We start from the raw sequence: 13,022 nt of genomic DNA on the forward strand, positions 1-13,022 counted from the left end.
AAAGCTGAATGAAAAAATCGAATCAAACTGAGTGGCTAGACAAAGCCAAACATGTAAGTGTTGTCTAGCTAAAATTTTGTGAAGACTTTGATGTCATTTTCCAGAGCATTCTCCTGGAGGAACTTGCTGCTCTTGGCTTAGCCAGGTGCACTGTTTGATGGCTACAGACTGGCTGGGTTGCCAGGCCCAGAGGGCACTGGTGAATGGAGTCACACAACCAAAGAGTGGCCAGTCACTAGTGGGGTTCCGCAGGGCTCAGTGTTGGGTCTAGTCCTGTTTAATGTCTTTCTTTATCCAGGAACTGGATGAGGGGATGGAGTGCACCCTCATTCAGTTTACAGATGTAACCAAGCTGGGCAGCAGTGTTGATCTGCTGGAGGACAGGAAGGCTCCACAGAGGTATGTGGACAGGCTGCATAAATGGCCCGATGCCAACGGTACAAGGTTCAACATGGTGAAGTTCCAGGTCTTGCACTTGGGTCTCTTGGGGAAAAGTGACTGGAAAATTGCTCAGGGAAAAGGATCTGGCAATGCTGGTTGACAGCCACCTAAATTTCTCCATCAAAATTCAAAAAGCCATTTCCAACCCTATTCCAGAATCCAAGTGAAAAAGCACACGCTGATCTACTCTGATAACACATTTGCACTATGCTCTGGAATGCTGCTAACTAAAGACATCTTTGATAATTGGCACCTTGAAGTACCAACACAACCTCTGTAACCAATCATACATACTGCTAGAAAACGAATTAAGTTGCGTGATTGTATGCATTACGAATGTATTGCAGAATGATAACTAACATATGAATACATAATTTTAATTTTTAACTTAGGAGTAGTTACATCTTCTAAATAAGAAATTAATTCAGAATTGCCTAAAACAAAGAATGGCGGCAAGGACCTGTTTCTTAAGTTTTCACATTTCTCATTTTTCCACAAAATTTTGATCGTGTTTCAGACTAGAAGACTTGCTGTCATTTAATTTTTAGCAATTCTTGAATCTCTTTCCATTGTTTGTATTTTGTGACTCCTTTTTAGAAAATGATACAGCAAAAAGAATCATTTTGCATAATGAAATTCAATACTGTCTTTAAAGCATCTGGTACCTTTAGTGCTGAGCAAGAAATTACATACACATGCAATAGTATTGTAAGACTTCAGTTTCACCTGTGCTCTGTGAGAAACCCTTTGGTGCACAAAAAAATGTAAGATCAGAAAAGAAAGAATCTGCAGACTTACAGTATTAGTCCAGTTCCCTGCCCCTTTTACATGTAAATGTGCTACCTGTCCCCATTTTCCTCCCTAAACACTTTCGTATGATCTACCCCAATACATGCTAAGTTAACAGTTTGTGTAAAAGCAACAATACAAACAGTAGTTGGCCCAATGTCTTGATGTAGTCTGTTGACCGCACTACTATTCCAAGTAAAAAAAGTAAGCTTTAAACAAGAACTAAATGAAGTTATCAAAAAACATAACACACAAAATCTCAGAATGATTTTACTTTAGTTTAGTTTGTACTAACATGTTTCTGATGGTACATAACAGTCAACAAACACTATCGGTCATTAAGGTGTAGGTACTAAATAAAGTTTTCACCTGCTTTTATTTGCAGTTTTTCCAAAATCCTGAGTTGATGCATGTCATTATTCAGCCTTTTATTAAAAAGGATTCAAGTTGAAGCTTTATAAACCTACACTAAGCTTCCATTTAAATATGAAATGCAGGGTGCATCATGCAGAAGATTCAAGACATTAAAAAATGAGCGCATTATCAAACCACTCAGGAAGTTCTCAGCTGAACCAAATACAAAAGTGCCCTCGAGTGGCCAGTTTACACACATACAATATGCAGGGAAATAACCTAAATGAAGAGGACTATTCTGCTTTCATTTGATAGGTTTTAAGTTCAGCTGCTACATATGTTTTTCTTATTTCAGCAGACGTTTGATTTTATTACTATATATTTCGAATGTTGACAACACTAAAATCAGTAATTTATCCTAAAGCAGTAGCAATTACAGACTGCTAGTAGATGGATATAAACACACTATCAATTGCTTGACATTTTTTAAAGAGGCCTATTCTTGAAATACTGAAAAGAGTATAAGAATACTAATGTACTATTAATAACACCTACCTATGAATATTTGGGAGTTCTTTAGGCTAACTCACAAGGCATTTTTTAAATTACTAAAATGTCTCCCTGTGATGGTGGTTTTGGTTGGAGTAGAATTAATTTTCTTCACAGTGGCTAGTACAGGGCTGTGTTTTGGATTTGCTGAATGCAGGGTTGATTAATTATAGAGATGCTTTTATTATTGCTGAGCAGGGCTTTTCTGCTCTTCGTACAGCCACGCTGGCAAGGAAGTTGGGGCTACATGGGAGGTTGGGAGAAGACACAGCCTGGACAGGTAACCCCAACTGACCAAAGGGATATTCCAGACCATGTGACATCATGCTCCATGTATAAAGTGGGGGGAGGAAGGGGGACATTTGGAGTGATGCCATTTGTCTTCCCAAATCACCATTACACATGATGGGGCCTTGGAGATGGCTGAACACCTGCCTGCCTGTGGGAAGCAGTGAATTAATTCCTTACTTTTCTTTGCTTGTGTGCATGGCTTTTGTTTTCCCTATTAAACTGTCTTCATCTCAACCCATAAATTTTCTGGCTTTTACCCTGCTCAATTCTCTTCCCAATCCTGCTGGTGGCAGAGCAAGCAAGCAGCTGTGTAGCCCTTGGCTGCTGACTAGGGTGAAACCACAACACTCCCCTACTCAATGCTGTAACACTGGACACCGTAAGAAAGGTTCAGAGTCCCATGTTTCACAAAACAGAGCAGTAGGTGGCTATGAAAGCAGACAGTAGTGCTCTTCTATCAGTACTGCGAACACACTCAGCACTCCTCCATCTCTTCAGAGTTACCATCCTAATTACAGAAATAGGCGAAGCTTATGCACAAGCCAGATAGATGTTGCTGGGTCATAGCAACAAGATGTAGTTCTGAACATGTGCAGAGCTATAGACATTTGTAACATTTACATCAGAGATGCAATTATACACTGTTCTGAGAAATAGATACATTTCATAGACTTGAGAACAAAATCTTTTTTTTTCAACTCTAACGACCTATTGTTGCCCGCTATTTTTAGATTATTTATTGTCTCCTTTTAATAACCACCTATGTGAGATATTACAGAGTCACCATGGCTTAGTTAAATGTTGACACTGGATAAACGAAACAGATGCTTTTAATCTTACTGAATTGCCCTCCATTTCTCCTGTCCAGCCTAATATTTTCTGCATTTGCTCCAGGGAAAATTGTCTTTAGAGAGAATTTCCCAGCACTTCAGAACACTACCTTCTTTTCCCCTAAGTGGCTTGTTCTGCTGCATGCAAGATCATTTACATTTTCATGATCCACTTTAAACTGGCAAGAGATTGCATCTTTGGCAAAGTTTTGTTTACTTGGACATAGCAACTTGTAGTTATATGGTCCAGCTGTGTGAAGTACTCCTCAAAGTACTTATGGAAGTGGGGAAAATAAGACCCTGCATGTGGGAGCTGCTGGGAATGCAGCTGGCTTACTGAAAATCCAGTCCAGCCTCTCCAACTCCTTCATTATTCCATGACTCGGCAAACTGTTGCTGAAGGACAGTCACTAGTGGTACACCCAGGTACTGACACTGGGGCAAACACTATTTAACTTCTTCAGTAATGACCCATGCAGTGGGACAGAGTACAGGTTTGCAAAGGGTACAAACCGAGGAGGAGCGGCTCATGCATGGTACTGCCATTCAGAGCACCACTGACAGGATGGGCCATCAGGAACCACCTGACGTTCAAAGGAAAGGGCCAAGTCTTGCACCCGGGGAGGAATAACTCTGTGCACCAATATGGGCTCGGTATCAAGCAGATTTGCAGAAAAGGACCTGGAGGTTCTGGTGGACAAGCTGGACATGAGCTTGCATCATGGTCAAATCTGGGGTCACAAGTACAAGAGAGACAAGGGCACACTGAAACAAGTCCAGCAAAGACACACTAAGATGATTAAAGGACTGGAACACCTTTCAGACAAGGAAAGGCTTAGTGAGTTCAGACTGCTTAGTCTGGAGGAATGAAAACCAGGTGTAGGGAATGAGCCGGAACAAAGACTAAGGCAGATAGACTGTTGCCTGTGACATTCAGAAACAGGACCAAGAGGTACTGAACACAAATTGAAACACAGGAAACTCCACCGAAACATGAGAATAAATTTATTTCTTTTTTTAATGTGGAGGTAGTTGAATACTGGAACAGGTTGCTCAGAGAGGTCATGGAGTCTCCAGCCATGGAGATACTCAAAACTCAATTGTACATGAGACTCAACAACCTGTTCTAGATGGCCCTACTTGGAGCAGGGAGAACTGCATGATGTCCAAGGGTCGCTTCCAACCCTAGCTATTCTGCAAATCTATAATTCATTCTAATAACTCATTCTAACAAAACTATCTTGAAAATAATTCCTATTGCTGCCTGCCTTGACTAGCTTCCATTGTGCTTCCTATTGATGCCTATCTTGACTAGCATATTTTAAAAACACTTCCTATCACTTGATTCCAAAGTTTTTCACAGACCGCAAAAAACCCCAGTAGGCTTATTGCACTTTTGGGAGGGGTAACTGGTAACCTCTCTCCACAACAATGGTGGAATGCTTCTGAATGCTGGCTACTATAAACTGAAATGTTCATGTGCCCTGTCATACCTCAATTTGTACATCTTAAGATGCCTACCTAACATACTTTAGTGCAGTAAATATATTATAGATTTAATCTCCTTTAAGGTAACTTTCTGAAAATTGTGCCATCACAATCTCTAAAGGCACATCACATTTTAGCTAGCTGCCTAAGTTCATACTTCTTAAATTATACACAATGTCTTAGGAAAACATGAAAAACGTAGACCCATTATTCTTTTTCTTCAGTGAGCTTAAGAGTTACTTGAAACGTCTGCTACATACCTAATTCACACCCTTTCTTAAATACAGAAACTTTGTCTCCTATTCTCTAAACATTGTCAGGATGTGATAATATATTCCCACTTCATGTAGTAGAATAAATTGTACCATTTCATAGTTTTTGAGACTGAAAAGCATTTGAAATTTACTTCAGCTGAATCACCATCCACCCTGAACAAGGCAATTCTCCTATATACTTATTTTTATTAAAAGCTGCAGAGATTGTTTATGATGATACCTACATAGCTAACCTTCATCCTCACTCAACACAGTAACCTCATCACTTTTCCTCATTACTTGTATGGCATAAGGGTCATTGTATTAGATAAAAAAATAAACAATAGTTGAAGAAAGATTGTCTTTTTACAGGTTTTATTTTACATGAAAGAGGAGGTGCTAAGTTTTTTAAAAAAAAGATTTGGAAAGTATGACTGCTTCAAACTTGATTTCCTGTGCAACTTTAGTACACTTAACTTAGCACCACGTAGATATGGTCAAATACAACTATTAGGGTTGTGAACCAGAAACAACTTCTTGAGTGCAGTCCTGGGTCTCAAGGAGTCACCCCAGCAGTTCTGACTTCAAATTCTAGAACAGCATATTCTAGACAGATTTTCTGGAACCTTGGTTCTAAAAGTACACATTTCCTCTTTATTTATTGATAAACTGCAATCATCTACTTCAAAGCTGAAGTCCTCTAGGCCAGTAATTTTGGAAGATTCTTACTAACTCCACAAAACCTAAAACAAGCAGGATTTGCCATTTCTCTTGGCCATGCATCTAAGATCATGAGTCTCATTAACAACTGTTCCCCCACATAACCAGTTGCATAGCTCTGGTAAGTATTTGGGACTCAATACAGAGATTGTCAGTCAAAATGATACTCTGTTCAGACATTCCTTTCATGAAAGCCCACACTCCAGAGCATTTCTCCATGGCTCATATTTGCCTCACTTAGATTTTCTTCAACCATTCTGAAAACGTCCATCAAGTCATTTATTTAAGCATACAAGTTCAGATTCTTGGGAAAAGGTGTTTGTATAATTATAAGCTGTGCTTTTTTAAGAGCGTTCCAGGAAACAATAAACTAAAGGAGCATAAAGAGTTTAATGAGAGTCCACAGCAAACAAAAGGTTTAACAGTCTTCAGGACTAAGATGGTTATAGAAGAAACTGTTCTGCATGCTTTACCCTTTAGTTCTAGCGTTGTGTACAAAAAAACTCTATGATGAATATAAAAGAATTTGCCTAGGAGTCAAAGTGATGATCAAGTACAATTTTGAAGTGGAATGATATTCCCAGTTTCATGTCCGTACTACCCAAAGGACAGTTTTAACATCCAAAACCACGTCTTGCTGCTTGACCTACAGCAACTGTCTGTAGTTAACCATAGAAGCAATGCAAGCTCCCACTTGCACTTTACAAGCTTTCAAGGATAAATGATGTCAAACAGCACAGCATATTGCACAGGAAGCTGTTCTTGTTGCTATTTCTTAGATGCACTATTTATAAAGATGCCCTAATTGTTTCACTGCTATGTGAAGTTTGATTTATTAGATTCTATGCTATACTTTACATCATTCATAGTTTATGTATGCCTAAAAATCAAGAAAGGGGTTTGGCAGAAAATTAATTGCAGGACAACAGTACTATGCTGAAGATACTTAAAATACATTTATTTGCTAACAGCTGCTGCTGCTCCTAAGTTGATTATTCAAAGAGCAAAACCAGTTCTTTCTAATAAACAATACCACTTCACATGTGTTATTCACAGGACAAACACATATACATTCTTCCAGGGTATCAGCCTCTCAGGTCTTTCTGTAAATAAGCCACAAGCCTGCACTGGGTCTAATCAAGAAAATGAGAGTAACTATTTACTGATAACCCACTTAAAACAGCTGAGTAAATTGTACCACACATTTAGTCCTGAACAGTGGCACAGAACTTGCATCTCACATTTTTCCAAAAGTGACAAATCAGAAAACTCTGAGATAATATGCTTCTTAATAGATTTTAAATACTTTTAAAAATCAAGTTGCTTTCTGTCAGCATTAGATTATACTAATGTATATTTGATTTTTACTTAAATACATTATTCTATTTAAAATGTAACTAGCCAATAAAACCACAAATGCTTTTTTTGCCCACAGCTTTATCCTGCATCACTTTTCAGTGAACCATGAAAAAAAAAAAAATTCTATTTGCATATTTTTAGTCAGCATGTTTGATGGCACTACCAGCCTCTGCACTAGCTAATTTTGTTATTATAGTGTGCAACTCTAAAAACGAAACTTAGTAATACAACAGTCTTGTCAGAAAACAAAAGATCTTCTATAATTAAGAATAATAAAATAAAAAATTTGTAACAAAAGACATTTGTAACTCATTGTAACAAATGAATCCTGACAGTCAAAAACTGAACCTTGACATATACTCCTGGCTTCAACACACAGAATACATTCACAGAGATGTCTTGCTAGACAAACTTGAAAAGCTTATGAACCTGCCAAAATTACACTAAGAGAAATATTGTACAGCATGTTTTAAAACTTTTATGCTACAGGAAGCTTTTACTACAAGCGACTTGCAACAGTGGATGAAATCTGGAAAAGCCCCTTGAAGTTTTACATGCCACCTCAGTGAAATTACCACATTAAGGAAATTGACCCTTAGGCATTGCAACCCTGTTTCTGCACTTCTGTATCACCTGCTTATACCTAGAAGGGATTCATTTCACCAAAAGACAATATATGTGTGGTTCTCTAACTTAAATTAGCCTTAATCCAAGCAGAAGGCATTTCCATTTCAAAGGTGATAAGAAAAGATGTGCTAAAAAGCTCATTTGTTCCCCCAACAATGTTAATTTTGACTAAAAATAGGATACAAGGTGCTCTTGTAAAAGCAAGTATGGTTAAGAAATTTTCCAGAAGAGCTTCCCATGGTATAGCACTGACACCCCATGGGAACAGTTCACAAGAACTGATTTCATTCACTATTATTCATCGAAGTATTGTACTAGTGAGTGCCTTGACTGCTACCAAAACATTTGGTGGAGGCTGAAGGCTACAAGCAGGAAAGTTCCCCTTTCTCCACAGCTGCCCCTCAGTTCCCAGGGAATTTTGTCCACTTTCTAGGAGGTTAGAGAGAGGGTGTCTCAGATGTCATTAGGAATGCAAAACAAAACCTTTAAAAACCGTCACCACCCCCTGCACAAGGGCATGGAAACACACACCCCTTTCTCACTCCGTTCTCCTCAAACTTCTCACAGACCCCCATGTGCCAGAAGCATAGGGTAACCTCCCCTCTTCCCTGACAACAGTACCCAGAGGCATAAAAGCAGAGTACCAGACAAGCAGAGTGGAAGCTCAGCTTCACCTTTTCTTCTTTTTCCTTGTCAGGCCCAGGCCCAGTAGAAAGACAATCAGTGAACGAACACCAGTCACAGCACTACAGGTGCATGTGACCTGGGCCAGGGCCGGAGCCCGGGACGATAACCCAGCACAAGCACCAATGACTGTAGGTGCTACACACGTCCAGCTCATTTACTATCATGTACTTCTAGGATCTGCTATAACTGTGGCTACCTCAAGTCTGATGCCTTGTGGTCTTGAAGAAACACGGGTGACTGCGAAAGTGTATGATTCATCTATCGCTAAAATAATGTATGATAGAATTTTGTTCCCAGAAAGATTATGCTACACACACTAGTCAATGAAAGAAAAGCCCAAGTAGGAAGAAAGTACTCAGCAGTGATGTGCATCTCTTCAGCTGATCTGGACTCTAACCTTGCTGCTATAGCAGGTAAGTGATCCGTATTACTCTGCAATATGCTAAAACAGAATCCGATTACTCCTTCAAACATATTACAGCATGAGTGAACTGCTACATTAGACACCAAGGTTCTCTGTTTAGATAAATCTTGAGTGTCTTTAGAACTTTTTAAAGAAATGTAATTTTAAACTCTTCTTGCTACTTTCTATTTTGGAATAAAAGTAAGGAAGGGTAACCAATTCGTAATTCAAACCACAATCGTATTTTACATCTTAAGCGAAGCAATTTCCCCCCATTTCAACAGTACTTAATGAAACACCCTTCTGTACTTTCCAGGTTTGCTTTATTTTACCCTTCTAAAATGAAACCATCATTCAAAGATCCATCTTCTCAAATGGGAAACACAGCAAAAACTCTCATGCTTCACACCAACCTGTCAAAGTTCATGGCCTATTAAGGCAGAGTAGTAAGCTACGGTTGGGCCATACTTAAATAAGGTAGGTACAGAGCTGTGTATGTTTAAGCATAAATACAACTATATAAAGAAAAATGTATAAACTAGATGATATGTTCCAGAAGCAGGTGTATCAGAAAACAAACAAAACCTAACAAGACTCTGAACTTCAGTAAAGGTTTGAATTCTCAAAATTCCTTTGCCAAGAGAAGCACTCGCCAACTTACTGCAGTGCACACACAGCTACAGGATTTAACAGCAGGCTCATTGTACTGCCTGTGTTTGCTACTACAGTGCACCTCACTGCAAAGAACAGTCTGGAATTCAGCAGAAGAAGGCCTCGAAACACCCTAGGATTTCTCATCAAGGCTTACAGAGAATGAGAGAAGACCATGTCACCAGAAACAGCAATCCTATCTTATCCCTGTAACATGTAAAAAGATAAATAAAAAAGACTCAAACTACACTGTTAAAGAACTATCCATGAGTGAAAAACACAATACAAAGAGTCATAAACAAGCTACCTGTTGGATCATAATGCTTTGCTAATATAAACGTAATAGACAATGTAGGTAGAACTTATAGAACCTAGGAATAGTCTTCAAGACATAGGGAAGGAAGTGCTTAGCTCTGAGTCAAAAAGTTTTCAACTGTAAAAGACATTTTAACATACATAATGTTTGCTACATTTCTCTTACATATTACATTTTCAAAAAAAAAAAAAAAGTGACAGAATTCTTGGTTTAAGTGTTTACTTACATTGAAGGCATTAACTGCATTTTTATCATAATACTTCTTCTTTTCATACTTATCCCTGATGAAAAATTCCACAGCTCTGGAAGTAGCTAGTTTAAGGAAAATATGCATTCAGATAAATAGTAACATCAACCTAAAAAAGCTCATTGGTTATTCAAATTAAAAAACTGCACCTGATTCATCTCTTTTTGTATTTTTAAAACAGCAGAACAAACCACTCTACACAGAACAACTGCTGCTGCAGTGCCCAAAATAAGGTTCTTTGTACTACACGAAATTAATCGGTTTAATCTCTTACGAAAACAATATGAGAAAGATAGAGTATAAGTAACTCAGTGTTCCACAGTTAGGACGTTTTCACCTGGCATTTATAAGCTACATGGCTGTGGTACTGAAAATACTTGAACAATGGTACTCATATATGGTAAATAATTATAGCTTACTGTCTTAACTTGGGGAAAAAAAAAAACTTTCTGTTCAGAAAAAAGGTGAAATGTATGTATCTGTTCTCTGATTTGCACGAATTCCACCATTTATCAAATGCTGATCATAAACACTTCTCCAAGATCACTAAGTCCTTCATGAGTCTCCTGTTAAAACAAACATCCTTGTGGAAGGGGAAAAAAGCTAAAACAACTAGTGACAAAAAGATACTGAAGCAAAGATGGAAATAGCAGCAAGCATAATGATGTAGAAAACCAGAACTGACAACTCAGTAGCCCAAATGCAAAAAGGAAAGCTAGCAGTTTTCCTCAATTATTCTCTCAGCTTCATAAAGCAGCTCATCCAAAGCAGTGTGAATACTTTAATTTTAGTAAAGCTCACTCTCTAGGATGTGAAGAAAAGATTTTAGCTACTTTGTCCGGCAATGTGATTATCCATTCAAAAACTGATACTGCAACTGTGGAAGCTCAGACTCATTGCCTCAAACTTCCAAAGTAATTTTTCCTCAACTGATGGAAAGATACCTTAGCTCCACATACTATGTCCTAAGATTAACACAGAACTCAGAGCACTCAGTCCCTTCATTCTGTGCGTCAAATTATATTATCAAAAATCAGAGTTTCAAATTGTATGCATCACCTGAAGACAGTTTCATAAAAATTACAAAAATCAAAACACTGCTTTCTACTTCTTTCCAAATATATATAAATTGTAAAGGGCATCCTGAGCACTTTGAAGGTACAACTACCTTAATACTAATACTGCAAAAAAATTATTCACTCTGTTGTTGGAAAAAACATTTTTCAACAGGAAACTAGACCTGCCATACAAAAAAAAAAATCACAGTAGTCCTTAAAGTCAGCTTCTACACTACAGCATCTCTGCCAAGAGATTGAATAAAGCTCTTAGAAAGGTCACTCTTATGATTAAGGAGCAGAAACGACGAGGGATCTTTAGCAGGAGATTTTGGGCAGATCCCACCTACACATTTCTCCACTTTACTACCTTAAAACTACAAGTATAATTAATAATATATTAATAGTGCTACAGGAAGTTAAACACTAATACAGATGAACATATACAAAATTGATCACATGAAAAATATTTTCATAGTTCATCCAAAAGAATATTCAGAATGTAAGAATACTCACAACCAGAACACTGATAACATACTAAGCTGATTTTATAGTGACATAATGGGCAAAGAAAAAAGGCAAAAAACATCCATAACACAACAGCTTGTCATGAATGCCAAGTAGGTAAGTAGCTGCCAAAGTTATGGGAAAATTGAGAAATAAATCAGAAAATGTTGGTATCACCTCTCATGGTAGTGCAGCTTTAATAAAGAAAACACAGGCAATTAAATATATTCAGTTGACTAAGTCCACCAGTTAGAAGCTAACAACTATTCAAATGGGTATGTAATTAACTCAAGGCATACAGTGTGAACAAAAGAATTATTTTGAAAGTCTAAAAATTAGACAAGAAAAGCTTAAAGCATTATTGCTTCTCCTGCAGTAGCACCAGTGAATTTAAGTTAGCTGCAGTAAAAACAAAATACACATCTTCAAGAGCTATTTTAAGTTTTAGTCAAAATATTTCGGTCATATGGCTAAAATAAAGTTCTAGAATATTACAGCTGGAATACTACAGTGCTATCTGGTTCCAGTTACTTTTTTCTTATGAGGATGTATGTTTAATTCAAAAGCTACTAGAATATGAAAAAAACGTATCAGTTCTGCTCAAGTGCATTTTATAATGAGGAGTCTAACCCTTCCAGAAACAAAATCTTCTGGCATTACATATCGAGTGTAGTATCTAATAAACAGAAGAACCAAAATCACCTTTGTAAATAGCAAATTCAGATCAAGTTACGTCTAAGTCTGTTTATCAGCTCCTGCAGCTGGGGAAAGACACAGCTTACTTAAGAGTAGGTGTTTAGGATCTCATTATAATTAAAGAGTCCCAATAAGATCAGGTGAAGCAAATCCTACTTACGGAGTAAGTTCACTAAATCAAGAAAAAAACCCAACTCTAAATTAATGCTGTTATATATTATCCTAGTGATTCAGTAAAGGTATTTCTTGAGAAAAGTTATTTATTGCCAGTAGACAGTTTTCCTTCCAACCCTTCCTGTCCAGGTACATAGTGATAATCACACACAAACACAACTGGTGGCCATCAGAGAGGCTGGGTTTATTTATGTATTTCCATGCTAGTCACCTAGAGAAAGAAATCCATGCTTCACTGCAGTAAGATGCAATGGCTTATTTTACTTTACCATTCAGCTCATTATTTCCTAATCAAATACTTCTAACTTCAGCTGGCAGTTACTCAAGATAAAGACAGAATATTCAAGAGCTCTCCAGTATCACTCTAACTTCCTACATACAGGGAACTTATGAAGTCACCTCCTCTGAAAGCAAAAATAAATGGTGCTTGCCAAATCTCATTAAGAAGTAGATTTGCTATGACTGAAGTAATTTAAACCTTTTCTGAACTGTTCTCAACTTCCACTGTCATTTCTTATACAACAATATCAATGAAATAAATAATATGAGCTGACAAATGTAGCAGTGCCTTGAAACAGTCATAA

At 37.7% G+C, this 13,022-nt stretch overlaps 1 protein-coding gene across 3 annotated transcripts in view; it reads right to left on the minus strand.

Moving 5' to 3' along the window:
- The window catches only part of SMAP1 (small ArfGAP 1), a 91,982-nt gene that overhangs the window by 51,437 nt on the left and 27,523 nt on the right, over positions 1-13,022 (minus strand). For all 3 annotated transcript variants that reach the window (XM_039567982.1, XM_039567983.1, XM_039567984.1), the window contains exon 4: positions 9,986-10,061. In XM_039567982.1, coding sequence (XP_039423916.1) covers positions 9,986-10,061 — 76 coding nt within the window. The remainder of the gene's footprint in view (positions 1-9,985; positions 10,062-13,022) is intronic.

The sequence above is a fragment of the Corvus cornix genome, chromosome 3 (genome assembly GCF_000738735.6).
Source record: "Corvus cornix cornix isolate S_Up_H32 chromosome 3, ASM73873v5, whole genome shotgun sequence".
Lineage (NCBI taxonomy): Eukaryota > Metazoa > Chordata > Aves > Passeriformes > Corvidae > Corvus > Corvus cornix.